Source organism: Emydura macquarii, unplaced genomic scaffold (genome assembly GCF_026122565.2).
Source record: "Emydura macquarii macquarii isolate MOO-44397 ecotype Brisbane River unplaced genomic scaffold, CSIRO-AGI_Emac_v2 contig_1790, whole genome shotgun sequence".
NCBI classification, from domain to species: domain Eukaryota; kingdom Metazoa; phylum Chordata; order Testudines; family Chelidae; genus Emydura; species Emydura macquarii.
Genome location: NW_027131927.1, coordinates 259,000 through 285,926, shown reverse-complemented (window position 1 = coordinate 285,926; position 26,927 = coordinate 259,000). Strand labels below are relative to the sequence as shown.

The following is a 26,927-nucleotide window of genomic DNA, read 5'->3' as shown; positions in this document are numbered from 1 at the left end:
GGGCCCTAGTTTGCTTCCTGCTGAGGAATACAGCCTGAAAGGGGGCCAGGGCCTGTTTTAATTCCTTTCCCCCCCAACTAATTTTTTACTTTAGAAATTCAGGTCTTCTTTGCCTTGTTTTTGTGGAAAGGCTCTGTGGGTGGCTGGAGAACCGGTAGGATTATGCCATGCGCTGCCAGCAAGGGAGGCGTTTCTGTGCGGATGTGTCTTGTGTTTGTTTACCTGGACACCTTCCTTAGCTGTGGTCAACAGGTGGGATCAAGGGTGGCTTGGGTCATGAGTCAGCAGCCCAGCCCTTCTATTAAGGGCTTAGGAGGAAAGTCTCCAAGGAGACCTGGCTCCAGCAGAACCAGTGCAGGACTGGACATTCCTGACACAAGCAAGATGAGGCTTCAGTCACCTTTCTCCTGCATAAAGGAACAAAAAAAGACATAGCCCTCCTTTTTCGGGGGAGTCACCTTTAGGATGGCTTCTGGAGCAAGCACCTGATCACTGCAGCTTTAGGGTGGAAGAGAATTGAGCCTCAGGAGAGAGCGGTGCACTAACAATTCCCACCAGTAGCAGATCCAAGCACAGCCAGAGGCTCCAGAGGAAGGGTGTGTGAATGTGGAGAAGAGTGAAGGTGCTTGCCCTTCCCGCTCTCAGACAGTGCCCACAGGGTGAGCAGCTTGTCACAGTCAGAAATGCAGAACTGGATTCCCAGCTACAAACAGCTGGGCTCACCATGGGAGCATTCCCACCCGAGAATATTCATAGACTGCAAGGCCAGAAGGGATCACCATCTAGTCTGACCTCCTGTATAGCACAGACCAGAGAACTGCCCCAAAATAATTCCTAGCGCGGAGCTTTTAGAAAAAAACATCCAATCTTGATTTAAAAATGGCCTACGATGGAGAATCCACCGCAACCCTGGGAATTGTTCCAATGATTAAACACACCCAGTGTTAAACATTTACACCTTATTTCCAGTCTGAAACGTGCCTAGCTTCAGCTTCCAGCCATTGGATAACGTTAGACCTTTCGTTGCTAGATTGAAGAGCCCGTCATTAAATCTTTGTTCCCCATGTCGGTACTTTGTGATCAAGTCACTCCTTTAACCTTCTCTTCGTTAAACTAAATAGGTTGAGCTCCTTGAGTCTATCATTATACAACAGGCTTTCTAACCCTTTAATCATGCTCACGGCTCGTCTCTGAGCCCTCTCCAGTTTGTCAACATCCTTTGTGAATTGTGGGCCCCAGAACTGGACACAGGATTCCAGCAGCGGTCGCACCAGGGCCAAATACAGAGAGAAAAATAACCTCTGTTCTCCTACGTGAGAATCCCCTGTTTATTCAGCCAAGGATCACAATAGCCCTTTTGGCCACAGAGTCGCAATGGAAGCTCATGTTCAGCTGATTCTCCACCATGAGCCCCAAAACCTTTTCAGAGTCGCCGCTTCCCAGGCTAGAGGCCCCCATTCTGTAAGTCTGGCCTGCGTTTTTTTGTTCCTTTGGTTGATACATTTGCATTTAGCCGTATTAAACTACACCCCAGCCCCCGCCCAGGGATCAACACTTCAGTGAATCGGATTCACGACGGGCTGCCCATTCAAACACCTAGCGCTCACTGGCACGTGGCCCTGAGTATGTTGTTCTGCGGAAGGTGGGGCGTGGGCGGCTCAGGGGAAGTGTGTCATGCTCCCGCAGGTGCACATCTGCTGGGCATGGCTCTTGATCCTTTGCCAACAGGTTGCCGGTGCTGAAGGGACAGGTGTCTCAAGTCTCTCCTTGTCTCCTGCAAGTCTGGTGATGGGGTCTGAGGACAGAGCTCTGCCTAGGTAACCCAGGCTAAAGGAGGTCACAGGATTATAGCACACCGCACCCCCAAACACCCCTCCTACCACTGATCCCTGCTTGGATCTGTCAACACCTGGCCCTTCCTGTTCCTTAGCTGGAATTCCTGCATCCTCTCCTCATGTTTATTTCTCATTAAACACACCTTTGTTACCTCTTCACCCTGCTCCTCCTCCATCTCTTTCTAATCCAACACCCAGGACTTCCCTAGGACACTTTCCCCTAGTATTCCAGCCTCACGCCCGGCCATGCCATCGGCTACAATTACCAAGGAGACCGGCGGGGACTGTCTTGGGGAGGAAGCATCTAAGCCACTGATGCATGGAGCAAGATTTGGATACTTTGTCCGTCGGGGAGCTCCCAGGGCAGACCACTGAAACAGGCTCGCAGTGAAGAGACGCGTGTGTGATTGTACCCAGCACTGAAGATCAGATCCAGAGCGGGCCTGAGCCACATCAGAAACCTCCTGGAATAACACTGCTGCTATCAAGGGCAGAGGGCCCCAGACCCCCAGAGTCATCAACTGCGTGGCTATCAGACTTACCCCAAACAACTCATCTGGGCAACTCTAGCACCAGGATCGACACTGGGGCAGTCAGGTCAGGAAGGGGAGCAGGGGTGGGGGTGCAGCCTGAACATCACTTGATTCCCAGAGTCATTTTATCCCAGGTCTCACAAGTGAGGTGGATACACTGAAATGGCTCTACCATTCCCTCCATCTCGGGTCAAAGCACAGTCCCTTCCCTGCGAGGGTTCTTGCTATACCAGATAGCCTGCCAGTGTAGGTCCAGCTGATCTATCCAGCTGGGTCTGGGTAACTCAGGTGAGGTCGGGGCATGGCTGGCTATGGATTTATTCACAATAAATATTCTGTGGTGCCAGTTTGGGACCCTGCCCCATGCTGCCCCAGGCTCCTGGGAGAAGATCTCAACCAGGACATACACCTGGCTCATCTTATAGAATCATAGAAGATGAGGGTTGGAAGGGACCTCAGGAGGCATCTAGTCCAACCCCCTGATCAAAGCAGGACCAACCCCAACTAAACCATCCCAGCCAGGGCTTTGGCAAGCCGGCTGCAGCGGATGGCCAGGTGATAGCCCGATAAGTGACATGAAACACAGATTTCACAGCTGCCCGGGGTGCTGCGTTGCTGAGCCGGACGGACCTGAGGAAGGAACGTGGTTCTGACCCTAAGAGGTGAGGTGCCGTGCTCTGCTGTCCTCGGCTATGGGCTGGAGGAAAAATCCTGGGGGACAGGAGAGGAAAGGGGGACTGGAGGGCAGGGGAGATTGGCGAGGGGGAGTGGGAGACTGGAAAGGGGGAGAGAGGACAGGGGGGAAGGGAGACAATATTTAGTTTTTCCAGAAGCCTCGGCTCCTGGAGTCAAATTAATACCCGAGACTCTCCGCTTCCGTTCAAAAGAATAAAAGTTTTTAGCCCTCCTATTTGCCGAAGTAACCTGACACCGTAATGCCCAAGGCTCAGAAATCAGGGCCCCAGTGAATTTTAGCTCAGAGCTCATTATTTTAAACCCCTCTGATGGTCCTTGGGCCAGAATACTGCAGGTCAGGTGCTGGGGCTGGCGGTGCTGTCGTGCTGAGAGGTGCTCAGATGGCAATGAGCCGGGAGCCCGCTGGCAGTGTGCTGGTGGAGAGTGGGCAGTTGCAGATGACCTGGAGGCAGCCTGGCCACGAGCAATCTGTTCAGAGGGGCGGTGTCATCATCTGCAGCCATTGCAGAGCTCCCCAGCTGTCCCAGCTTTCATGGGCCTGTCCTCCTAAGACCCTCCCGCAAACCCCACGTCCTGGCTGAAGCAGAACATTCCCCGCATTCAGAGGCACCTGCAGCTGTATGCACATTGCATCCGGTCGGTGCCACTGGCAGGGCAGCGCTAGGATTTATCCCCCTTGGGCATGTTCAGTGGCATGGCTGAGCTCAGGGACGGGGCGGGCACAGGGGCTGGTGGGCTCCACGGGGATCTCCTGGGCTTCCCGTGTGCTGGGCTCAGTGGCCACCATACCCGAGAAGCGTTTGACTCCCAGGGGGTGAGGCCGTTGCATCCTGCATTAGCCGCTTGTCACATTGGGAGCATGGATGTGTTGCTAGCTAGGGGACCGTGGGGCCAGCGCACAACACTTCTCTGCTGCAGAGATCTTAGAAAGCCTTGAAACCCGGCCTGGGGAATAGGGCCAGGAGAGAGGATTTCTGCACGTCCACAGCCAGGCTGAGCCTGAACTCCCGGAGGAAGGAAGGGCCAGGCCAGGCCAAAGGCATTAACTCTTTCCCGCCTTCCGATCTCATCCCCCAAACAAGCCCCACCTGTGTGAGCAGGCCCTAAAGCCCCCAGGTACTCCCAGGGTTGTGTCACATCACTGCCATGTGCCTGGGCCCGGATTCCACATGCACGAAAGACACCAGTGTCTTCAAAAGGGGCGGGGGAAGTCTCTCACCCGGCTCAGAAGCAGCCAAGTGAATGGGGGACGGGTGACAGAGACACAAGCGACTGTGAGCTGCGGGGTATGTGGGTGGGTGCATGTGGCTTCCCCTGCCTGCCCAGCTCCTCACATCAGCAGCACCGATTGTGGCTCTCCTGGCACCAGCGAGCCATACCTTAATGGGTTAATCAAAGCAGGATGGCTGCAGGAGCGGCACCACGCCTTTGCCCTCTGTGCTAGTGTTCACAGCTCAGAAACGAAACCTAGACTCACAGAGAGCTGCTGCCTGGGGCTACCACAAGCAGCTGCCACTTTCTCTCCTTCGGCACAAGACAGCGCCAACACGTTCAGCATGGCTTTCCAGCAGCCCCCCATTCTGAACCCGGTGAGTGAGTGAGGGTGGAGCTGGGGATCCGAGCCCAGGCGAGGCATAAGCAGACTAAGCAATTGCTTAGGGCGCCCAGCAGCTCCAGGGAGCCCCCAGTCACTTTTTATTATTATTATTATTATTATTATTATTATTATTGGAGGGGGCACAAATATTCCTGCTTTGGTCCCCCAATGGGCTCGCACCGCCTCTGCTGGGGATGCCCACTGTCTGTCTCGCTTCAGGAGACATCTGTCAGGGTCCCAGAAGAGAGAAGCTCCCCAGCCACAATGACCCAATACTGGGAGACACAGCAGAATGCCTGCAGAAGGGCCCCGTGCAAATGACTGCCCCACCCCTCCTCCTACCGGCCAGTGCAGGCTTCGTGCAGCTAGGGACATGGGACCAGTGTATGGTTCCCTTGCTGACCTTAAAACGGTGGGGTGGTTTCTTGCAGAGCGTACCGTTTTCTGGATCCATCTATGGAGGCCTGAGCGAAGGGAAGATGGTGTTAATCCAAGGACAAGTCCAACCCTTCGTAAAAAAGTTGGTGCTATTTACCCCTCCTGTGCTGGAGAAGGGCACAGCGCCTTTCCCACCTCCCTACCAGTACTCCCTCTGGACTCAGTTCAGCCGGGCCCCTGCCCAGCCAGCAGCCAACAGCTCTCCATCACCACTCCCTCCTCGCTCACCGAGTCCCCCTCACCTCCTGCACTGTGCCACCAGCTCTGAGCTGTCCCTACTGTTGTCCTCCAACAGCCTGTCTTCTCCACCGGGCTTCTCCTGGCTGCGGCTATCTCTGACCCCCTCCACTGGCCCCTCTCTCCCTGATCTCCTCTCTCGTCCTGGCTCCTTGCCCTCCCACTTAGTCGCCCAGAGCGTTACTCTATTCCGCCTGCCAAACCGCTTCCCCTGAATCACCTGCCTCTCCAACAACCTCCTCCATCATGGTCTCAACTCCTACTGCCCCTGCTCTGAAAAGGACTATGGGTCACTGTGAAACCCAGCTGAGCCTGGGCTTCTGGAGCAATGCAGCGGCGGGGAGGGTGAACGTGTTTCTTAGAGGTATGAAGGAAGGAGGGGCTGTCACCTCTGTACAGGGCATGGGTGGGATCATCACTGGATACCAAGGCCAGCTCGGTGTCCATGCTTCAAGCAAGTTGATTCAAAGTTTCAGGAGTTTAAGGCCAGGAGGCGACATCAGATCATCTAGTCTGCCCTCCTGTGTAGCACGGGCCATCACATTTCTCCCGGTTGCCGCTGCATTGAGCCCACTCATTTCTTTTTGCTAAAGCACCTTCCTGAAAAGCAGCCGGTCTGGGTCTGAAGACATCAAGAGATGAGAATCCGCCACTTCCCGGGAGTTTGTTCCAATGGTTTAATCAACCTCTCGGGGAAACATCTGACCTTAATTTCTAATTTTACATTAGTTCGGCTTCAGCTTCCACCCATTGGTGCTTGTCCTGCCTTTCTTGGCTAGGTCAGGGAGCCCTCCAGTACCCAGCATTGTCTCCTAGGGAAGGTGTTTGCGCACTGTCATCAAGTCACCTTTTGATCCTCTTTGTGATAAGCCAGACAGATCGAGCTCCCTACGTATCTTCTAGCCAGGCACTTTCTCCACGCCTCACATCATTTTTGTGCCTCTTTTCTGCACTTCCTCCAATCGACACCGTCCTTTTTACGACGCGGAAACCGGCTTGCGGAGGCATCGCCAGCCTCCATCTCACCGGTGCCGGTGCTGACACATTGGGACGGCTCAGAAACGAGGGACAAGAACGATCCCAGGGCTGGAAAAGCTGCCGCCCGGGGCAAGACAAGAGGGGCTCAGTCTATTTAGCTTCTCCTGGAGGAAGCGAAGAGGGGCCTGGCTCATGGCGTACAGAGGGCAAAGGTCTCTTTAATCTCACAGACAAAGACAGAACAAGGTCCAGGGGCTGCAAGAGGAAGTGAGACAAATACCGGCTAGAAATAAACCACTCATGTTTCATCACGGTGGGAATTAACCATGGGAACAATTTACCACAAGCAAACACTTGGACATGCACCCCCCACACACATACACTAGCCCCCCCCCCTTTGCCCCCACAAGGCAGGGCTGCTCCCATGCCCCCTCCACCCTCCTTGAGGACTGCCCTCACGGGTGCCAGGCCCCCTTTCCACTAGGCAGTGCTGCCTCATGACTCCCGCACCTCACCTAAGGCAGTGCCTCTTCCTCAGCCCCATCCTCCCCATCTCCCCCGGCCCAGTGTGGTGCCATCCACTCCCTCAGTTTCTTCCCCCTACATCCTCACTCTGCCCTACCCCCATAGCCCTATCCCAAACCTACCTGGCCCACATGCCCATCCCCATGGCCCCATGCTCCCTCTGTCCCCCCATAGTCCCCTCCCCCACAATGGTGGGCAGCCCCCCTGTCGCCTACCCTTTGTGCGGGCAGCTCCCCATTTCCCCTCCCCGCTGTGGGCTGCCCCCCCTGGTCTCTCCCTGCCGTGGGCAGCCCCCCTTTTCCCTCCCCCCCACCGGCATGGGCAGCCCAGGGTCACGCTCTCTGGCTCGGTTTCAGTTTCTCAGTGAACCTGCGGTGTGCGAACGGGGACATCGCCTTCCACTTCAATCCGCGTTTCCACGAGAGCCGCCTCGTGGTGGTGTGCAACACGGAGCAGAGCCGCTGCTGGGGGGCGGAGGAGAGGATCCACCACATGCCCTTCCAACCAGGCACCTACTTCGAGCTGATCATCAACGTCAAGGGCCACTGCTATCAGGTGAGCACAGGGCCTGGAGATGGTGCAAAGGGATGTGAAAGGGAGACACCCTCAGGCCCTGAGAGTTCAGCTGACACCGTGTTGAGAGGGGAAGGGAGAGGGGCTGGGGCTAGGTCTTCCTCTGTTACAAGGGGGAGATTTTCAGAGGCCCTGTCACAGGGTGGCTGGCCTCTGAGGGGAGAGGGGTCCCTGCCACCCTTCACTTGCCCCCCGAGGTGGAGAGGAGGAGTAATGCCAGGCAGGGCGTGTGGCTAAAAAAGTCATGTGGATGAGAGCGAGGCCTGAGGCGGCCCTGCAAGAGGAGGCGGGGAGAAAGGAGACGCCAGTGCCGAGAGCGCAGAGTCCCAGCGTCTCGGTGTGTGAAGGGCTGCCCCTGGGCTCCTGCCTCAGTTCCCCTGGCAGATCGGCCTCAGGCCGTGTCTACACGACAGGGGCTAGGCCTGCGCCGTCGCGGCGCCATAACTGTGCTGTTGGGACGCTGTAGGGTAGACGTAGCGTACAGCGACGGAAGGGGTTTTCCTGTCGTCGTAGGAATTACCCCCACCCCGAATGACGGAGCAAAGGTCCTCCAAAGCGTCCCCCCCTTGGCCTGCGTCGTCTCACCAGGACTGAGGCTGGCATAGCCACGGGGCTCGGGGGATGGGGTTTTGCACCCTCCTGAGGGCCCAAGCTACGTCCAGCTAAATGTTAAATGCAGACCAGGCCTCGGTGCACAGAGGAGCTGAGGCATCGGCGCCTTTCACACACTGATTCCCAGCTAGGAGCAGCCCAGAACCTTCACACAGGGGTGCCCGTGACAGCTGGGCCCAGTAATCTATCCATGAGACCTCACGGCACATGTACCAATCATATTTTTGTAGGCAAATGAGCTGTAGAGGAAGGGTGGGGATAGGTTGACTTACTGCTGATGTCATAATAGCCCTAGCTGAGATGTTGACCGGAGCCTGTTTCCAGCTGTTTATGTAATCATAACGATTAAATACAAACATTATTCATGACTTAGCTGTATTGCAACATGATTTCTTCAAATATAGTCTGTGCACGAGCTGTCTATTCATGTTAACTATATGCAAAGTTTGACGTTTCATCTTTCTGGGTGGTTATTAAGATCATTCTGGACAAAGAAAAGACTGACACCGGCTGCTAAATTTCTTAAAAGATCCGGTTTTTAATTAGTTTTAACTCATAAACGAATGAATGGATGTACTTGTAAATCCCCAGACAATCCACTCAGTGCCCAGTGAGTGAGTGCTGTAAATGTGGGGAGCGTGTGCTGTCTTTTTAATATAAAATGAAGAGGTTGAATCCCTGATTTAAGTGCAAAATGCAATTCAAGCTGAACTCTGGAGTGAGGACCAGAGCTTCCGTGATGAGGCACTCTTGAACTGACACTGGGGGTTGCACTGATTGATCTAAATCAGTTTCTAAACCGATGTCGTTTCCTTGCGTAGACAAGACCTACATTAATGGCCTGGTTCTCCTTTTGCACTAGTGTGACCCTGGTAGCCTTTTTGGAGTTACTCTCAGTCTACACGGGGTGACTGAAAGCAGAGTCAGGCCCTGTGCGTCAGTGGAGTTACCCCAGATTATCCTGGTGTAAGTGGGAGCAGAATCTGGCTCAGTGTTGGCATTAAACATTTCAGCTCATGTCAAATGGGGATGCACAGAACCAGGTTAGCTTTCATGCAGAGACTGCAGTTCCTGGAAGCTACTTCTCAGACAGGCCCAGCCACCAGTAGATAGGAGACTTCAGCTTTTATGGTGCTGGACATTTTTTCAGCCAAACTAAAAATCACTGAATGCTGAAACTTTCCAAAACATTTCCCTTTGAGCTGAGCACAGCGGAGGAGGTTTCCGCCCCAGAGAAGACATTTTCAGGAAGCTGTGAGCAAATGAGAGCAGGGAAACAAAGGGCAGGGCAATCCCATCTTCTTGCAATATTTGGTGTTTTTCTTAAAGCCCCTGCTGCTGGGGTCATGTGGCTACACCAGACTCTCAGCTCTCATTAAAAAACAAAAACAACCCAGTAAGTTTCCAGCTGTCATGGCTGTGGAGAAAAACTTGAAAATGTAATTCTGAAAGGCTGGAAACCCAGAAGGCAAATAGACAGAGTCCATAATTCTTTGTTTTTAAACCGATCTCATGATTTTATGGGGCTTGACTCATAATTTTTTAACACTGGGGTTGGCGATATTGCAGCCCTGATGTGCCCCCAGCCAGAGTAAAGTCTCCCCCACTTTGCATAGCCTCATCTTCTCACTCCTTCTAGCACAGCCCTGCATCCATCTCCTCCTCCTGCTCTTTCCCTAGGTGTCTGTAAATGGTAAGCACCTCCTGGAGTATAGACACCGCCTTCCTCTTCATACCGTCCAGACCCTGGATATCAGTGGGGACGTGACCGTGAACTGCATCAGCTTCACAAACCCCTGCGTGAGTATCTGCTCTGGCCTTGTTAGCAGCAGTTCTAATGCTGAGGCCGGAAGCTTGGTGACAAGGAGCGTTGTGTCAGCAGCACTGGGACGGGCCAAATCTGAGTGGCCCTGTGTCTCGCTTTGGCCACTTGAAATATTGGGAGGGATGTGTCCAGGGAGGGCAAGGAAAGGCAGAGGAGCTGGGGACGTTGTTCAGGGGGAGCTCCCTCTTCTGCACCCAGCAGGGCCCACCACACAGGAACTTGGCTGTGGCAGAACATTTTGCCCTCCAGTGGTGCCTCCAGGCTGACAGTCACTGTCCGCTCTGCAGGCTAGTGCCCGAGGGAGCAGAGTTGCCCGTGTTGCAGGCCAGGCGAGCGTCCCAGCTCCTCCGCAATCATCGGTTTATCAGCTGGAGGAGAGAGGGAGACGGAGCCAGGTTGCAAGATGGCCACTTTAGAGCAGCGGCCGCCAAATTTAAAAGGGCCAGCCCCAGAAAGGCATGCTGGGAAAAAGCTCCCTGCAGGCTAGGGTGTCAGTCGGGACTGGGGGGCCAGGAGGGACGGTCCAGCTGGGGGGCAGAGTCTGTTCTGGGATTGGGCCAGCTATTGCGACATCACAGATGCTCGGTATGGAGGCCTGAAGCTCTTTGCCCACTTTGACGGCCCGTTACCGCCCTGCCCCTAGCACCGTTTGTTGTCAGTGTTGGTCAGTGTTGGCTGCGTGCGTGCGCCCCCCGTGTAGGTGCTGTCCCAGCTCTGCGCAGGTCACCGAGACGGCCTGCCCGATCGAACGAATCGACACGACCACGGATCTGCTGAGCAAGGAAGGCACCCGGCCAGGTTTATGGCAGTGAAGCAATAAACACTTGACACTGGACAGGCTCAATTAACAGCGGGATTCTTCATTATCCCCTAGGCCGGACAACGCCGGTCCCTCTGACACCCTTTTCTAGACACTGTTACAGACAAGTTTCGTTCTGCCCCTTTGACGCAGGTAGCTGCCACCTTTGTGACGCAGTCTGATACCACCCCTTAGCTTGCACTGGATGGTTCGGGCAAAACGTCTCTATTTGTCACATTAAGACATTTCTATCCATTAAAGTGTCATTTCAGGGGGTCAGGTGGCCTGTGTTATCTCTTGGTCCTGGTACCTTCTGTCTCTGATAGATATTTTTAGGCTTTAGTAATGTTTGGAAATATCTGTTTTTGGCTATTTTAGCTAGTAGCTATTTTTAGGAAATAACTTTCTTTTTGCCAGGTTCTGTGCGGTGGTAAGTTCACAGCCTGGCTCCGGCTAACTTGGCTTTATAACAGACTTGTCCCTTCGTTTAGCTTCGGCCTTACGCCTTGGCCTGTTACGCTGGGCCTCAGGCCTGGCGCTCTCACTTTCTGCTACACCATTAAATCCCAGGTACAATGATTGACTTGAGTGTGTTTCTTTGGTGTTTCGGTGCCACAGGTGCAGGCAGCCCCCGCTTATGGATTTCACGCCAGCAGCGTAAGTACGACTCTTCCCTTCCCTTCTCCTGCAGGCTTGGGAGGGAAGGTTTAGCCAAAGACCATCCTAGAAAAGGGAGCTGGAAAAGCTCCAGGGGACGTGCAGAGGCCCAGAATGCTTCTGTCTCCGGCCATGGTAGCCTGCAGGACACCCAACATGTCCCCTTGATTGCACCAGGATGGGAGTGGTGGACTGGGTCTCACTGTCCCCCTGCGGAGAGGACAGGGACAGGGTTTGCCTCCCGCGGCCCAAGTCCTGTCGGGCTGAGATGATTCCCTCTCCTAGGTACGGGCTAAGAGACCAAAGAAGCCAGAAAAGAAAGTGAGGCATGTTTGGTCTTCCTCCACCCCGTACCGCACTGACACGGTGTAAGCTGCAGGCTCTGTAGAGCAGGGCCCAGCTTGATACCTGAACTAAGCATGCTTTTGGGTGCTCACGAACACCCCATGTCATCTGGATGGGCAGCGTCTTGCTGCTGAGAATGGAGCAGGCCCACAGCTCACCAGAATGACGTCTGCTGAGACGTCTCTTCTCATCATCCTTTCGCAAGTGCAGACACTGGAACTGGACCCAGCAATGGGTTTCACCAATGCCCTGTGCAGTGGTCGTCGTCTCCCTACTGGCTGTGCCCTATTCATACACCCAAGGACTGGGTTTGCTGGGAGCTCCTGCTCAGCTGGCTCCCACAATAACCACGAAGTCCCTTTCCCGGTTGGTGCTTTCTAGGACGCGGGCCCCCAGCCTGTAAGTGTGACCCGCATTCTTGGTTCCTGGGTGTACCACTTTCAGCTGTACTAAAATGTCTCCCTGACGTGTCTCCATGAAATAGATTAAGGGGCCACTGGCCGTCTGTGGCCTCCCCAGCCCACTCCTGCATTCACACTGAGGCCCTGATGTCCTTGACGGGTCTCAGGGACTGGAGTGCTGGCTGGGAGTTCTTGCTGCTCCCCATCAAACCTCTTAGTCCCTTCTGGGCAGCTTCTCCTAGGTGACTGCCTGTGTCTCCATCTGAGAGTTTGGTCACGGCCAGTCCGTTCTGCCCTACATCAGCCTGGTCTGGTGGCATCAGTGAGCTCAGTCCTGCTGCATAAAGAGACCAAAATCATCCAGGTCTCCAGCCTTGTCCTCCTGCAGCTGGGTGAGCCCCCATGGGTGGGCCCTTAGGGGAAATGGTTCTCCCTGGAATCTATGTCTGCAATTCACCTGTGAGATCCCTCCATGGAGCAGGCTTCTTGTTTTCAGGGGCGCTTTGGCCTTTATGGGACTTAAGTCCTCATCCAAGGCCTTCAAGGTTACTTGGGCTTCCCCATCTGAAAGGCAAAGCCCGTCAAAGCACCTATGCTCTCTGGCTACCGTAGCTGCCCTCGTGAAAGTTACCAAGCAAACCTCCTGAGCCGGCTCAGTCCCAGTCAGACTATGAGCTGTGGGCAGGGACTGTCTCTCAGCATGTCTCTGTGAAGCACCAAGCAGAGCAGGCTGCGGATTTCATCTGTGCCCCTGGGCTGTAGTGTAACCTGTAGTAATCCGGCCTGCTGAGCTCCTAGGTGAGAAGCTCGTGCCTTTCCAGCCAACGGGGTTGCCTCCTGCACAGCTGCAAAGACTTGTTCTGGCTGTGGCAGCTGCAACCTCCACCCTGCTCCAGCTAGCCTCTGGCTAAGGAGTAACACATCCCACGGCTAACGCTGGGGGCCAGGCTCTGGGTCTGGCTGAGCTCCGTGCAGCAAAGGACCAGAGCAGGGGGGGAAAGCTGGCTGCTTTCCCCCTTTGTGCTACCCCGGCCCCTGTGCATTTCCAGAGATGCTGTCTGCACCCAGCGGGTTGCTTGGTTTTCAGAAGCAGCAGCCCTTGCCCTGCAGCCCCGACGTTATCTATGTTGCACTTGGGTGGGGGGATCTCTTCACGCCTCTTGGCGAAAGGGACTTTCCTCAGAAGTGCAGCCGCGTGAGCCAGAGTTATCGAAAGGGACGCTCAGGGAAGGGAGACATCCACGGCAGGTCCTGTTCCCTGGAGGAATCATTTTTCTGGGCCCCTCGTTTTGGGGTTTAGTTTGCCGCACGTTTGGGCCTGGGTGGGCTGAGTGCTCCGGCCTCTGGTATGTCTGTCATGAGGCGAAGGGGCTGCTTAACTCTGGTGAAGTCAGGCAGCGTGAGGCAGGCGAGTCTTAGTGGCTGAAGCTCAGATCACAGGCGGGAGGTGCTGTACTTACCTGGCCTCTCCGTCATTGCAGGTCTCCAGCGTGTTTGCCCAGCCAGTCTTTGGGGCTCCAGCTTCCAGGGTAAGTATTTCGCTAAAGATGGTACATATCGATCATACAGTCACATTCTTTTAATCTTCCTCGCTCTCCGACTGTCAGACATTTCTCATAATACTTTTTATGTAATACAATTGACTTATGGAACTCATTGCCGCATGATCGCACCAAGTGACCTGGCAAAAGATGGGACACTTGTATGGATGATGAGAAAAGTCAGGATTAAAATTCTGGTTGGACTGAAATCCAGCGCGAAAATCCTATTGACTTAAACGGAACCAGAATTTCACCCCACCATTGTGTTAGCGAGGATAACAAATATGAGACATAAACCCGCCTACTTTGGGGAATAAGCTGATCACTGAATGGTGGGGTTAGGATACAGACTAAATGGCCAGAGGTCTGGTTTGGCTTGGCCAGTCCCTGTATTCCTACGGGTATATTCCTATCTGAGTCTTGTTGGCTGGGAGTTGTAGGGCTGCCGTGCTTCAGACAGGAGCAAAGGAACTGCAGAGCCGTGTACAAGGGAGAACAAGTGAGGTGCCAATATTCCTTGTATGTTACAATTCTGTGTCAGACCCTGTAGAGCGGCGGATCGGCCCTGTGAAGAAATAGAAATAGATAAACAAGGAGAGAACAGTTCCACCTTGGATATCTGTGATCAAAGGCTTAGGATAAGAAGTCCAATCGGACATGGAGGAAATGTAATAGGCACTGATTAGCCAGGGACAAAGTCTTGTTGGGGTTTGAATCTAGTCATGGGAGACGGAAGCCGTCCCAGTGAATGGCTGCGCCTCAGAGAGGCTACAAGTGCTCAGCAAAGAGAAGAGGCATTGGACATGTCCCCTTTGGTGCATCCTTCTGATGAATAAGGAGGGCTGGGGGGATGGGAGAGGATTCACTTGTTTTTCCCATTAGAAACTTCGGACCTGCCTAGGCCAGAAGAGTCTATGATGCCTGGAACATGAGTGAAATATTGGCTGCGTAAGAGCCAAGAGAACGAAGCTGAGCATTTGAGAGACGAAGGGGGTTTTGATCAGCCTGTTTAATGCTCTGCTCCTCTGCTTTGGTTGACACACACATAACTCCAATGGCTAACGAACACTTTGGCGAAAAGCTGCAACTCCATTAAACATTCAGCACGCTTGCCTCTTCGGTTAATGTGTTAGGGTTCAAGACACACGTGGGGCTGGTTGTGACTTTACTCACTGAATGTTGCCCCTGTTTGTTCATGATGATCTTGAGATTTTTCTCCAATTTATTTGAATTTTGAAATGACCCACAGCATCATCCTTGGTCCGCAGCTCATATGTATTCATTTGGTATTCAGACTGTGATGGTTGGTTCTGAGGGATCCATCAGTCACATGCTCTTGTTTCTGTTCCCTGTCCGGGTGAATGTGACTCTTAGAATTAGAGTTGTGTTGTGATCATTTGGAAATGCAAATACAGAATTTGCTTTTGCAAATATTCCCTAGCATACGCTTCAAATATGCTGTTTCCATAAGCTTCCTTGAGCTCTCTGTTCTTGTTTTGGGTTAATCAACATGTCCATGGCTGGAGGAAAAGCTGATATTAAGTTGGTGACATCTGCTGTTGATGAAGTGTTGGTTAGTTAGGCTCTGTCTACAACAGAGATTATCCAGTGGGTATGTCTTGTTTTACCTAAGTACCTTATTATTTTTCTATTAAGTACCATCTTGCATTATCTATATTCCTTCAGTCCTCCCACTGTTTGTCCCACAGTACACTGGTCATTTCAGATAGGACCTACCTGATTTCCTTTCTATACTACGTGACTCAGGGTTCAACTTGTCTGGAGCCCCATTGGTTCACACAGTGCCGCATGCTACATGGATTTCACATTTGAGCCATTTCTGAAGCTAGCTACTTCTGCGTGCTATGCCCCTTCCCCACGCACCTCTGCTTTAACCACTAGAAGTTATTTCCTTCTTCTCCGAACTGGCATCTGCTGGGGATAAGTGCATCTCATATTTCAGAGCAAAGGTTGATCTGATAAAGTGCAGGCATCGGGAAGGTCCATGTGGAGCATTTTACACTTGGCTAAGTGTATAGCTAAGGATTTTGGCCTGGGTGTACTGGCCCCTGGCTAGAGGCAGGATGTCAGACTAGATGGCCCAATAATCCAATCCAAGATGATAAACATCAAGACATATCAAAGGGAATGAGGCAGGGAGTGATCTGGGTGACACTAGAGACATCTCCATGGGGAGCATTCATTAACTGAACGTCCAGGGTGGTTTGAGTTGCTTCACTATTTTGTCTTAAGGTTTGGGCCAGTTCTTGTTTTTCAAAAACATTTTGCTTAACCTGCATCAAATTCCAGTTAGGCTTATAACTAGCGGTGGAATACTGAAGGGAGGACGGACTCTGACATTCTGCAGAGCAAAGATTGGGAGATTCATAGTGTCACAGATTGTAGAGTCATCAGGGACACGTCGGCTAATCTCCTGCATAGCACAGACCAGAGAATCCAACCTTATCATTCCTGCACGGGAAAAACACTGGGCGGAACAGAATAGGATAAAGCAATGAAGGGAAAAGAAAGAGAAGGAAAATGTGCAAACACAAATTAGAGCTATTCTCAATTGTTACGCGGGGATGGATGAGCAGGAGGCAATATGCTCGGAGTAAGATAAAGGTCACTGCGGAAGAGCAAAGAAACACCAACGGAGAGGTGCTGAGTACCTGTGGCTCTATTAGCCAAAATCAAGAGTGGTGGGTTCACAGAAATTAGAGATGGATGAGACCTATTTGAATCTCGAGCAGAAATAGCTGGAAGCATCTCAGCATCACGGCTGCAGGGACAGCTTAACAAATAATGGCCCCAGGCTCACCCAAGTGTGTTTGTGGCGAAGGGCCAACACGCAGGTAAAGTGGAGCCTGGGAATAAAATAACCAGCTGAATAGCCTCACTCGGGCTGAATTGTGAAATCTTTCTTCTGTCTTTGCAGAGGAAGAAGGTGAAGAACTTTCCAGGACAGGTGTCAGCTGCCTTGGTATGGGGCACAGCCTGATGCAGTGTGGTTGCAACCTTATTTCCTGTTTTTTAGTGAAACACCGAGAGCAGCTGGGGGAGTTTGACAGTCAGTGGGAGGGCAGTGAGTTCTCGCAGGGGAAGCCAGCAAGCCAAAGGCGCAGTGATGTCCTTCCTTCTCAAAGAGTGTCTGGTGGGCTTGAGCCTATCCCGCAAACGCGTGACCCAAGGGACATCCACACTGCAGTTGGAGGTGTAATTTCTGGGTCGGGTAGACATACACATGCTGGCACCATAAGGACCGCTGTGCTGCTCCACTGTGTCACTGCAGCTACGCTGCTATTTTTAGCATGCAAACGGGATCACAGCCAGCCTGTGTACATCTAGCCAAGCGGCAGGGCGGACAGACCGTAAGTCTGCCCACCCTGCCATTGTGGGAAAGGGGAAATTCAGTGGTTGGGTGAAGAACTGGAGTTTTAAGAGGTTGCACATTGAAGCTAACTGGCTGCTGCAAAAAATCCTGGTCTAGGGGCAGGGGGAAATAACGTTCTGCTTAGTAAGTGGCTTGAAGGCTGCGCTGTCAGTAATTCCTCCGGCAGAAGAAAGATTGCCACCGCTGGCATGAGGGAGGTGTGGCACTGAGGTTCTACTACAGGGGAGGTGTGTCCGGAGCCCTTTTTACAAGGAACAAAAGCAAGAGCTTGGTCAGTTGAATCCGGCCTCCCCTTGGGAAAGGGTCAATGGGCTAGCAAAGATTTGCTCCTTTGCTCAGTTTCGTTTCACCACTCCTGCAGTTACGTCCCTTGAGGCTGATACCCATCCAGCACTTTCGGGTAGTTGTACAGTCAGCTCATTTTTGGATGAGATGTTGCAGTGGGAGATCAATTGACATTTATTTTCTAGACTGTTCCCCGACAAGAGAGACATCAGCATCCTTTAGTTCCCGTCGCCTGCTTCTGCTCTGCCCTCTGCCTCAAACACAGGCAAGGTGTCAAGGTGTCCAGTGATGCTGGGCTTGTCTTCACTGCCAAGTCGCATTGTATAACGCCAGCATTACCCCAACTCAAGTTCCACTGACACACAAAGCCCCTCACTGGAGCATCACAGGACACCACCCCAGCCGGCACTCGAGTCGTGCTGGAATGTGGTTCTGCCGCTCTTTTGGGAAGCCGGCCTGATGTTCCAGTCCTTCCAGAACTGTCATTGGACACACAGAGGCCGGATGAGCTGGATGTCTGTCAGTCTGCGAGCCTGTTGTTCTCACTCACAGAGTACGTCTACACTAGAAACGTAAGTCGACCTATATCAGGTCAACTTCCAGCCACTGCAGTGATTGCTTCAGGATCGTAGCCACTGCACCTTCCTGTAAGTTAACCATTTAAATAAGTAGTTAGGTACCTAAGTTCCTTTGTGGCTGTAGCCCTGAGTGTATAGTCCATATAGAGTGATCATGAGGATTCATAGCACAAGTGTGAAGGGTACAGACACCAGGGAGAAAAAGGAATAGTTTAGGAGTTACAAAGGGGTAGAATTGAGAGTAAGGGAATGAAACTGAGCAAATGAAAGTGGGGTAAATAGCAGGAAGCGTTTTGGAATAATGAGATCTCCTAAACTGTGAAAGACTCCCAGGGAAAGGTCCCATTGTCTGAGCTAATTACAAGTGGACCGGCCAAAGCCCTTGAATAGAGAGGAGGGAGGTTCGGGACCAGCCCTCCAACAGGAGTAATGGCGGCAAGAAACCTAACTGCTTTTAAGATGAAGCTTGATCGGTTTATAAATGGGATTATATGATGGGGTTGCTTGCGATAGCAGAAACTGGGCTCCTTGACCCAGGTGGCCCCTTCCAGTCCTAGACTGTCGAGAAGGACCCTGCATGTCTACCCAGGAGGTCTCTTTCATCCCTGATTTCTGTGCTGTCCTGCGGCAGTGAATTCCACACACCGGTTAGCTGCTGGGTAAAAATGTGCTTCCTTCGATCGATCCACTTCAGAGGTGTCACAGTTGCATTGCAGTAGGCGTCTCAGTTAAAACCCCAGGTCTCTCGGCATTGCTATCCTCTCCCAGATTATAAGCACTGTGGTTATTCTGTCCCTCCAGGTGTGAGGTCTATATTCCTTCTCTCTCCCTGAGCCCCAGCTATGCTGCACAGTCCACGTTGGATCTCTCCTCCCTGACTTTGGGCTCCTCTGGGGATATGAATCCATGGGGAATTTGCCTCTCCTGCAGATCACGGTTAAGCTGATGGAAATACTGATCCCTGCCTTCCATTTGCTGCCTGTTATCTGCCGGCCAGTTTTTATTCAGTCCTAACCTCTAACTTGTCTGTAGGCCTGTTTTATAGCAGTGCTGGAGTCCTGGCATTCCTGGGGTTTCCTGCTGCCTGGTCTGTCAGTGACACCTCAGCTCCACCGATTAGCTGATGCTTTGCTGTAGATCCGCCCAGTTGTTATTTCTATGCAACTCCCCAGAATTCATACCCTCCTCTTGGGTACATGGAGGAGGAGCTGCTGGTTATTTCCCACTTCGTGCTTCCCACCCACCGCTTCCATTATTTGCCTTGTGCTTCCTTTTTCCCTCAGTGGGTTTCCTCTCCGGGCTTGGATTGCCGTGGGTCGCCTTCCTTTGGGGCTTCTGCTCTGGGATGTCTCAGCCTGTCTGCATCTGCTTCCAGCTAGCTCCAGGGCACCAACTGCGTTCCTTCCCTCGGCTTTCCCAGGCTGCCCTTAACTGTCATCCCCTTTCCCCTTGGGCCTGCATGTTCCCTTTTATTGTTCCTGCCAGACCCACAGCCCAGCCTCTTGCTGCATGCCAAACCTCTTGAAACAAGAACATCTGTTCCCAAAGTTCCCAGCAGTGCAATGAGTTTGATGGGTCTCCACTCAGTTCTTGGTGGCAGGCACCCCATCACCACTGCCCCTTGACAGAGAGACCAAGAATCAATTGGGCCACGGACGCCGAACTCCTCTTTTACCAGCAGAGACGGGCCCTCCCAGGCGGAGATGGGGTACCGTAGCAGGGGAGCAGTGTGTGTCGGCAGCCTGGGATGCCCCTATCCTTGAGGCACCATCATTCCCAGCAGATCTGGGGGCAGTTTCTGTCCCTGGGGAGTGGGAGAAGCTGGACTCTCCAAGTGGTTCTTTTTCATTCATCTTCTCATTTGGCCTCCCACAAACATGCCTGTAAATCTCTGCTAGTTTCCCTGCTTTTCGGCTCCTTCGAGGCACTGTTGCTGGCAGGAAGGTGGCAGGTTTTTTATGGGTCGTTCTTAGTCAAAGACGCGAAAGAGGCTGGGAGAGCTCCTGCCAGAGGTGAGTGCAGGGCGCCCAGAGGAAGCTACGCTCAGGCGAGGACCTAGGGTGCAGGCTGGATGCAGAGCGCAGGCGAGAAGGGTGCCTGACCGTAAGGTTCACAAGCGAAATGCGAATGAGCCTCTCTGGGAATGGGGACAGTGCTGGGGGGTAGCCCCAGGGCCAGCTCAGTGGAGATGGCAGCTGGCATTTGCAGCTGCCTGAGGTGGTCTTTGTGGGTTGCTGGTTTGGGGTTCTTATGAGTCCTGAACCTCAGACACTGACTCCCTTATGGGGAGAAAAGGGCCCCGGGGCTTTTATTTTAAGGAGAAGCCCCTACAGCTTTCCCTGCGCCCTGCAGGCAGGTAGGTTTGTGACCGGTGCCCTCGCCAGAGGCCTTTCACAGAACAGGGAAGGCCTGGTGCAGTCCCCGCACCAGAGAGGCGCTGGAGCCTCCAGCCAATGGCTTGGCCTCTGGTGCTCCCCAGCCAGCACTGACTGGGGGTGGAGGGGCGACACCATGACTCCTCTGATTGTCTGCATGTCTTCTCTCCTCAGCAGAACACTCCTATGATGGTGACCAACCCTGTGAGTACCCCGCCCCACAGCGAGAGGGAGCTAGCGAGAGCCAGGCTAGGGCCAGGATTTCCTGGCTTGTCTGAGGAGGGGGCCGACGGCCACCCCCCAGAATCGCTCCTGCCACAGTGCTGCCCAGTGGGTGCTGCCAGCCGGCCCCGCCCAGGAGCACACGGGGCGAGAACCAGCTCTTCCCTGCGTTAGGCGGGAGCATGAGCCCAGGGGTTGCTCTTGCCAGCAGCCCTGCCCAGCCGCGAGGCAGGGGTGGCTGCTTATCACAACGTAAGAACGGCCACCCTGGGTCAGACCAATGGTCCATCTAGCCCAGCATCCTGTCTGCTGGCAGTGGCCAATGCCAGGTGCTTCTGAGGGACTGAACAGAACAGGTGATCATCACGTGATCCATCCCCTGTTGTCCACTCCCAGCTCCTGGCTTCTGTTTGCTTAGCCCTCTGCTCTGGGGCAGCTACCCCGGTCATAACACAACCAATCCTAGACCAACGGAGCCAGTAACAATCCCCCCCACCAGCCCTACAGTCCTTCCAGAGCCTGGCGGGAATGGAGGCGCGCCCTATCCCTGAGTCACTGCCGCTCCGCCCCAGGTCTGTCCGCCTTTAGCCCCACTCTGGGGTTACGACAGCCTCCCCTCCCCACCCTGGGGCGCTGTGGGGGAAGGACTGTGGCCCATGAGACTCTTGGCTCTCTTTTCAGGCTGTCCCATTCCAAGTTGCCATCCCAGGGAACTTCTCCCGGACCCAGAAGATCACCATCGTGGGGAACGTGCCTTTCCACGCCAAGAAGTGGGTTTCTGATGCAGGGGCAGGGAAACGCCATACGTGAGCGGGTTTGCTCCCAGAGACCATCACACAAACAAAGCTGATACGCCACAGCCTGGTGTGGGGATGGGCGGGGAATTCACCAAGAAACAAGGCTGTAGAAATGGTGGGGGGGGGGGGGGGAGCTGCACACAGTATGGGACAAAGAAAACTGTTCCGCCTTAGTTTGTGATGCAACCTCTGAGCACCAGGCCCAACCAGGTGCAATCGCCCTTCCCAATGTTCCTGCTCCACAAGCGGAGTGGGCTGGTCACAAGGTGCTGAAGGCAGATGGGGAAAGTCTGGCCTGGGCTAGGAATTGCCAGGAGCTGGGCATAGGAACGCCTGGTCAAAGTTGTGTGGGCTCCAGTGCCCGGAGGGTGTGGGGGAAGGCTTCGAAGGTGGCATTGGCTACAGGACATGGGTCTGTCCTACTCTCCAGTGTGCCCCCATCCTGGTGCATTTCTCCCTGAGACCCAGAGCCCTGGCCATGAAAAGCCCTGAACAAATCCTGTCTCCCTCCTCGCAGATTTCATATCAATCTGAAAAACAGCCTGACTGGCAATATCGCCCTGCACATCAACCCACGGATGAACGAGAGGGCGCTGGTTCGAAACACTCAAACGCACGGCGCGTGGGGTTCAGAGGAGCGGCATGTCTCCAGCCTGCCTTTCTCGCTAGGCCAGGCCTTCCAGGTGAGCTCTGAAGGCGGCTGAGTGAGGCGCGCAGGAGAGCACGTTCTCAGCCTCCGTGCCTCAGCCGGGTCGCTGGGCAGTAGGGAATCGGGCCTGGTTTGAATCAACACGCCACTATGGAACTGAATTTCAGGCTGGGACTGCGTTGTGGCCACCAAAAGCTTTTCCCATCTTTCTCTGCCCTTTGGGGGGCGTCGCCACTGGCTGAATGTGAATTGAACCCCTGCCCTACTGGAGCACCACTACTTCTTTGTATGGGGGCCAGATCCATCAGATATGCTCTGAGGGGGCTTCTAAGCTCAACCATCAGATCCGGCCCCGTAGGCAAGATAGGCGGGTACTGTCTGGTTTGTGAAGTCCACTGGGGTTTAGGCGTGAGCAGGGTGACAGGTGTCGGGCCTTGGGTGGCCGTGTGCACACTGCCACTGGCAGACATTTAGGTGCCTAAGAGAATTTACCAGGAGAAACGAAGGCACCCAGGGGATTCAGGAGCCTACCAGGTTAGGCAGCAGCTGAGCAGGAGTTTTGAGGTTCTAAATTTTGGGCTTGGGTGCCTAAACTGGCAGTTAGGTGCCTAAATCCCTTTGTGAGTGTAGGCTCTGTTCTTTAGGGCAGGGACTCAACATTTGGCAGGGGAGGGGGGGGAACGTGTATCTCCCTTGGGTCAGGGACGTGCCTTTTTGCTATCACTGCGAAAATCCACCCCCGTGTGGCCCAGTGATACGCCAACGCAAACTGCACTTCGCGCACGCTGGGGAGAGGTTTGTTAGAAGCTGGCAGCGTTATTCTCCGAAGAGTCTGTCTGCACGGAGCCCGCTCCAGTCCCCGGCTGTAGGGCTGGGCTCGGCTTTTTCTGCCATTGCGCCTCTTGGGGGTTGCTGTGTGTCAGGCTCCAGTGTGGAGAGCAGGGAGCCGGTCTCTCCTGCTGGGCCCAGGCTGCCTAATGCAGAGAGATAAGGAGCAGAGGCGGGGCCGATTCATAGCTTCAAAGGCCTGAAGGAACCGTTGTGATCATCCAGTCTGACTTCCTGCATAACACAGGCCAGAAAACGGTCCCACAAAAATTCCTCTCGAACGGGTGCAGATCTTTTAGAGTGGCGTGGCGGTAGGCAGGAGTCAAGAGAGACAGGACCCTGGGAAGGCAGCACAAGTGTCTGCAACCCGACTAGAACACACAACCCAGGATTCAGCATCTCACCTTTCCTCTGCGGTCACTGGGGCAAAGCATGTCTCATCCCTCTCTAAGGACCAGTCTCCATAACAGCCTTCTACGGCTTGCTACCAGTTACTCCGCTTGAGACGCAACAAACTGGGACCCAACTGGGGGCCAATATAGCTCCATGTAATGGAGTTTCTGGGTTTGCTGCTGCAAAAACCTGAAAGTCACATTTCAAAAAAGCTAGATTAAAAGAGAATTAAGGTGGCAAGCACTGGAAAATTAAAAAATGCCGGAGTTAAGGTTCCCCAGGCAACCTTAACTCTGCCCCTTTGTGTGTGTGTGCATCATAGTCCAGTCTTTAACGCCAGGATCACCTACTATTTTTCAAAAGGATCCTTGCCTCATTCAGAGCCCAGGAGCGACTGTGCTCGAGAGAGTCAAGCAACAGTGGAAGACTTTTTTTTTTTTAATCCTCCTCATTCAATGTGTGGCTCCTGCCCTGTTTGCCACACACCCGTCAAACGCTGCCCTGCATACAGAATTAGTCCATTTCTTCATGGGCTTTTCTTCGACATTCACCAGTGTGGGCATCCGAGTGCAAGACAAAGATTAGTGACACTCCTGTGAGGTACGATAGAATTAGTATCCGCTTTTTACAAATGGGGAACTGAGGCACAAAAAGCCAGTGTTGTCAAGAGTGATTTTGGGCACCTGACTTGAGATACCCGGGCCCTGATTTTTTCAGGGCATTTAGCGTTTGTATAATACCTTGTATGTTCCATGTGCATCTCCAACTGACTTCCCTTGCAGTTACAAACACTCAGCACTTCTGCAAATCGGTCTTTGGGATCTCAATTTTCGAACCCAGCAAATGAGAAACACACAATTACTGGCTCTCCTTGTGAATATTTTGGTTTAAGTGACTTGCCCAGTATCACACAGGAATTCTGTGGCAGAGGCAGCGATGGGATCCAGTTCTCCAAGGCAGCATTCAGATGCCCTAACCATGAGACAGTCTTTCCTCTGCCTGCAATCCCCGGCCTCATTCACCACACACTTTCCAACTTCTGCAGCAAATCGGGCAGAGGTCCTACAAACAATAGCCACCTTTCACTACACAACCCCGATTCATCCCCAAACACCATCCACCCTGGGCACCGAATGAGGCAGGGGTCCTGTGACGAAAATAGCATGTGCTCACGTCCTTTTGGTTTTCCTTTTAGCGTGTTTAAAGTTTACAGTGTGGTCTGGTGGGGACTGTGTGTTTGGAGACTGTGTCGGAGTGAGGGGCTGGAGGCCAACGAGCTGCTAGCTGTGTGGGCACTAGCCTGGCTCTGACCTCCTGTCCTTTGATTTGCAGAATTTGCAGTCCCTTTGCAGAAAGGGAGATTTAGGTTAGCCATTAGGAAACACTGCCTAACAGTCAGGGTAGTTAAGCACTGGAATAAACAACCTAGGGAGGCTGGGGAATCTCCGTCAATTGGAAGTTTCAAGGAACAGGTGAGGCACACACCTGTCCAGGATGGTCTAGTTAATACATGGTTCTGCCTGAGTGCAGGGGACTGGACTAGATGACCTACTGAGGTCCCTTCCAGTCCTACATGTCTATGATCTCCATGTAATAAAAGACTGTACCATGATGCACACACACAAGGCAGATGAATTAAGATTGCTGGGCAGCATGAATTCCTACAGCATCGAATTTTTGAGTGTTTGATTTTTCAACCTTGACGTTCTTTTAATGTAGGTTTTTAAAAATGTAATTTTATATGCTTTGAGCTGCCCTCCCCATTGGTCTGCTTTTCCCAAGCAGGTGCGCTGTCTGACTAAAATGAATCTTGTGGAAGTGGAGTTGTAATCTTAGCTGTACAGTGTTCCCTACCAAAAGTGCTTGGAATAGACACACTGTGAGAGGAATAGACCCTGAGCATGTAATGCAAGGGGTGATCTTGAAAAGAAGCCAGCTGCTGTTTTATTTCAGGAGCTGGGTTACAGTGGAGGTTTTGAGATGCATGCATTCACATGGCATCAAATGCGCAGGTCAGGAGAAGGTTTGCTGGGCTTCGACATTTATCTTCTTGGCTCACGTGCGGCCAGGTGAACCGCCAGCTCCTCTGGGCCCGGTGTTATCAAGGCATTCTTGTATACGTGGGCGTCAGGGCACAGCACTGTTGATCTTCTCTCTCCTCCAGATGGTGATAACGAACACGAGGAACTGCTACCAGGTCTCAGTGAATGGGCTGCATGTGTTTGACTATGTCCACCGCATACCTGTCAACCAGGTGGACCAGCTGGAGATAGAGGGGGATGTGACACTCTCCTACGTGCAGTACTGACGGGGCGTCCCTCCTGGGCCACTAAGTTCTCTCTACTTGACTCAACCCACCCGGGGCTGAGTCCCATCCTCCACTCCCCAGCCCTCTTCTCATCTTCATTCAACAGCTCCACTGCCAGAGCTGGGGATCTCAGCCACCAAATCTCCCATCGTACAGAAAGTCTTACTCAGGGGGTGGGAGGGAGGGAGGGCTTCTCTCTCTCTGTCTCTTTTTTTGTCTATATACATTTCTGATACTGTAGATTAGAGTCCCAGGGCCTGACTCACCAGGGCTGATGATGAGTTTGGAGAAGGGGGAGAGAGGGTTGTTTGAAAGCCTGACAAAACAGTGTATCACTTGTGGGTGAACTCTTTTCACCAAGCGCTCACTCTCTCTGTGACCTCTCAGTCCTCATCCTCAAAGGAAACCTGCACCACACTTTCAAAAGACATACCTGGGAGCTTGGATTCGTAACTTTGCTGGACCTTAAAAATCATGGACCGAAGAGAGACACTGGATGTATGGCTTATTACAACAATCTGTAACCCACTATCTTCCCCCATGCTTCCCCCTCCCAATGGCTGGAGAGGTGTTAACAGGCTACTGCACCTTGAATGGCCTTTGAAATATGTTTTAATTACTTATGCTAAACAATCTGTTCCACGTTGTATTTAGCAGTGACACTCTGCGTACCTTTCCTAGACCTGAAAAGCTCTGTGTACACTTGAAAACTTGTCTCTCTCATCAACAGAAATTGGTCCAATAAAAGATATTACCTCACCCAACGTGTCTAATAAAATTAGCATGGCACACATTACATGGATTAAAAACTGGCTAACTGATAGGTCTCATCATAGGAGAATCATACGAGTGGGTGAGCTTCTAATGGGGTCCTGCAGGGATTGGTTCTTGGCCCTATGCTATTTATGTTTTTACCAATGACCTGGAAGAAAACCTAAAATCATCTCTGGCAAAGCTTGGAGATGACACAGAGATTGGGGGAGTGGTAATTGATGAAGAGGACAGGTCACTCATACAAAGGCTTTAAATCAACTATGCACTGAGAAGTGGAATGTCAAACGGAATATCATCGAATCATAGAAGATGAGGGTTGGAGGGGACCTCGGGAGGTATCTAGTCCAACCCCCTGCTCAAAGCAGGGCCAACCCCGACTGAATCATCCCAGTCAGGGTTTTGTCAAGCTGGCCCTTAAAAACCTCTAAGGATGGAGACTCCACCACCTCCCTAGGTAACCCATTCCAGTGCTTCACCAGCCTCCTAGTGAAAAAGATTTTCCTAATATCCAACCTAGACCTCCCGCACTGCAACTTGAGACCATTGTTCCTTGTTCTGTCATCTGCCACCACTGAGAACAGCCTCACTCCATCCTCCCTGGAACCCCCTTTCAGGTTGTTGAAGGCTGCTATCAAATCCCCCCTCATTCTTCTCTTCTGAAGATTAAAAAAGCCTAGTTCCCTCAGCCTCTCCTCATAAGTCCTGTGCTCCAGCCCCCCTAATCATTTCTGT

At 52.8% G+C, this 26,927-nt stretch overlaps 1 protein-coding gene across 1 annotated transcript; it reads left to right on the top strand.

The window, feature by feature from the left end:
* Window positions 1–4,568: 4,568 nt before the first annotated feature.
* LOC137158716 (galectin-9-like) lies at window positions 4,569–26,402 on the top strand. The gene is made up of 10 exons (XM_067556560.1): window positions 4,569–4,653; window positions 5,093–5,181; window positions 7,196–7,394; window positions 9,705–9,824; window positions 13,533–13,580; window positions 16,531–16,575; window positions 20,402–20,428; window positions 21,128–21,216; window positions 21,761–21,926; window positions 25,278–26,402. Exons 1-10 carry the CDS (start codon window positions 4,621–4,623, stop codon window positions 25,419–25,421), a joined length of 960 nt encoding a protein of 319 aa, XP_067412661.1. The 5' UTR covers window positions 4,569–4,620; the 3' UTR covers window positions 25,422–26,402.
* The last annotated feature ends 525 nt before the right edge of the window (window positions 26,403–26,927 follow it).

Bases quoted from the DNA above. Each gene is read 5' to 3' on its own strand.
- LOC137158716 (XM_067556560.1), top strand. From the start codon at position 4,621: ATGGCTTTCCAGCAGCCCCCCATTCTGAACCCG. The intron at 5,182-7,195 runs GTTGGTGCTATT...GCTCGGTTTCAG, and splicing joins GTCCAACCCTTCGTAAAAAA to TTTCTCAGTGAACCTGCGGT. The intron at 16,576-20,401 runs GTATGGGGCACA...TCTCCTCAGCAG, and splicing joins GACAGGTGTCAGCTGCCTTG to AACACTCCTATGATGGTGAC.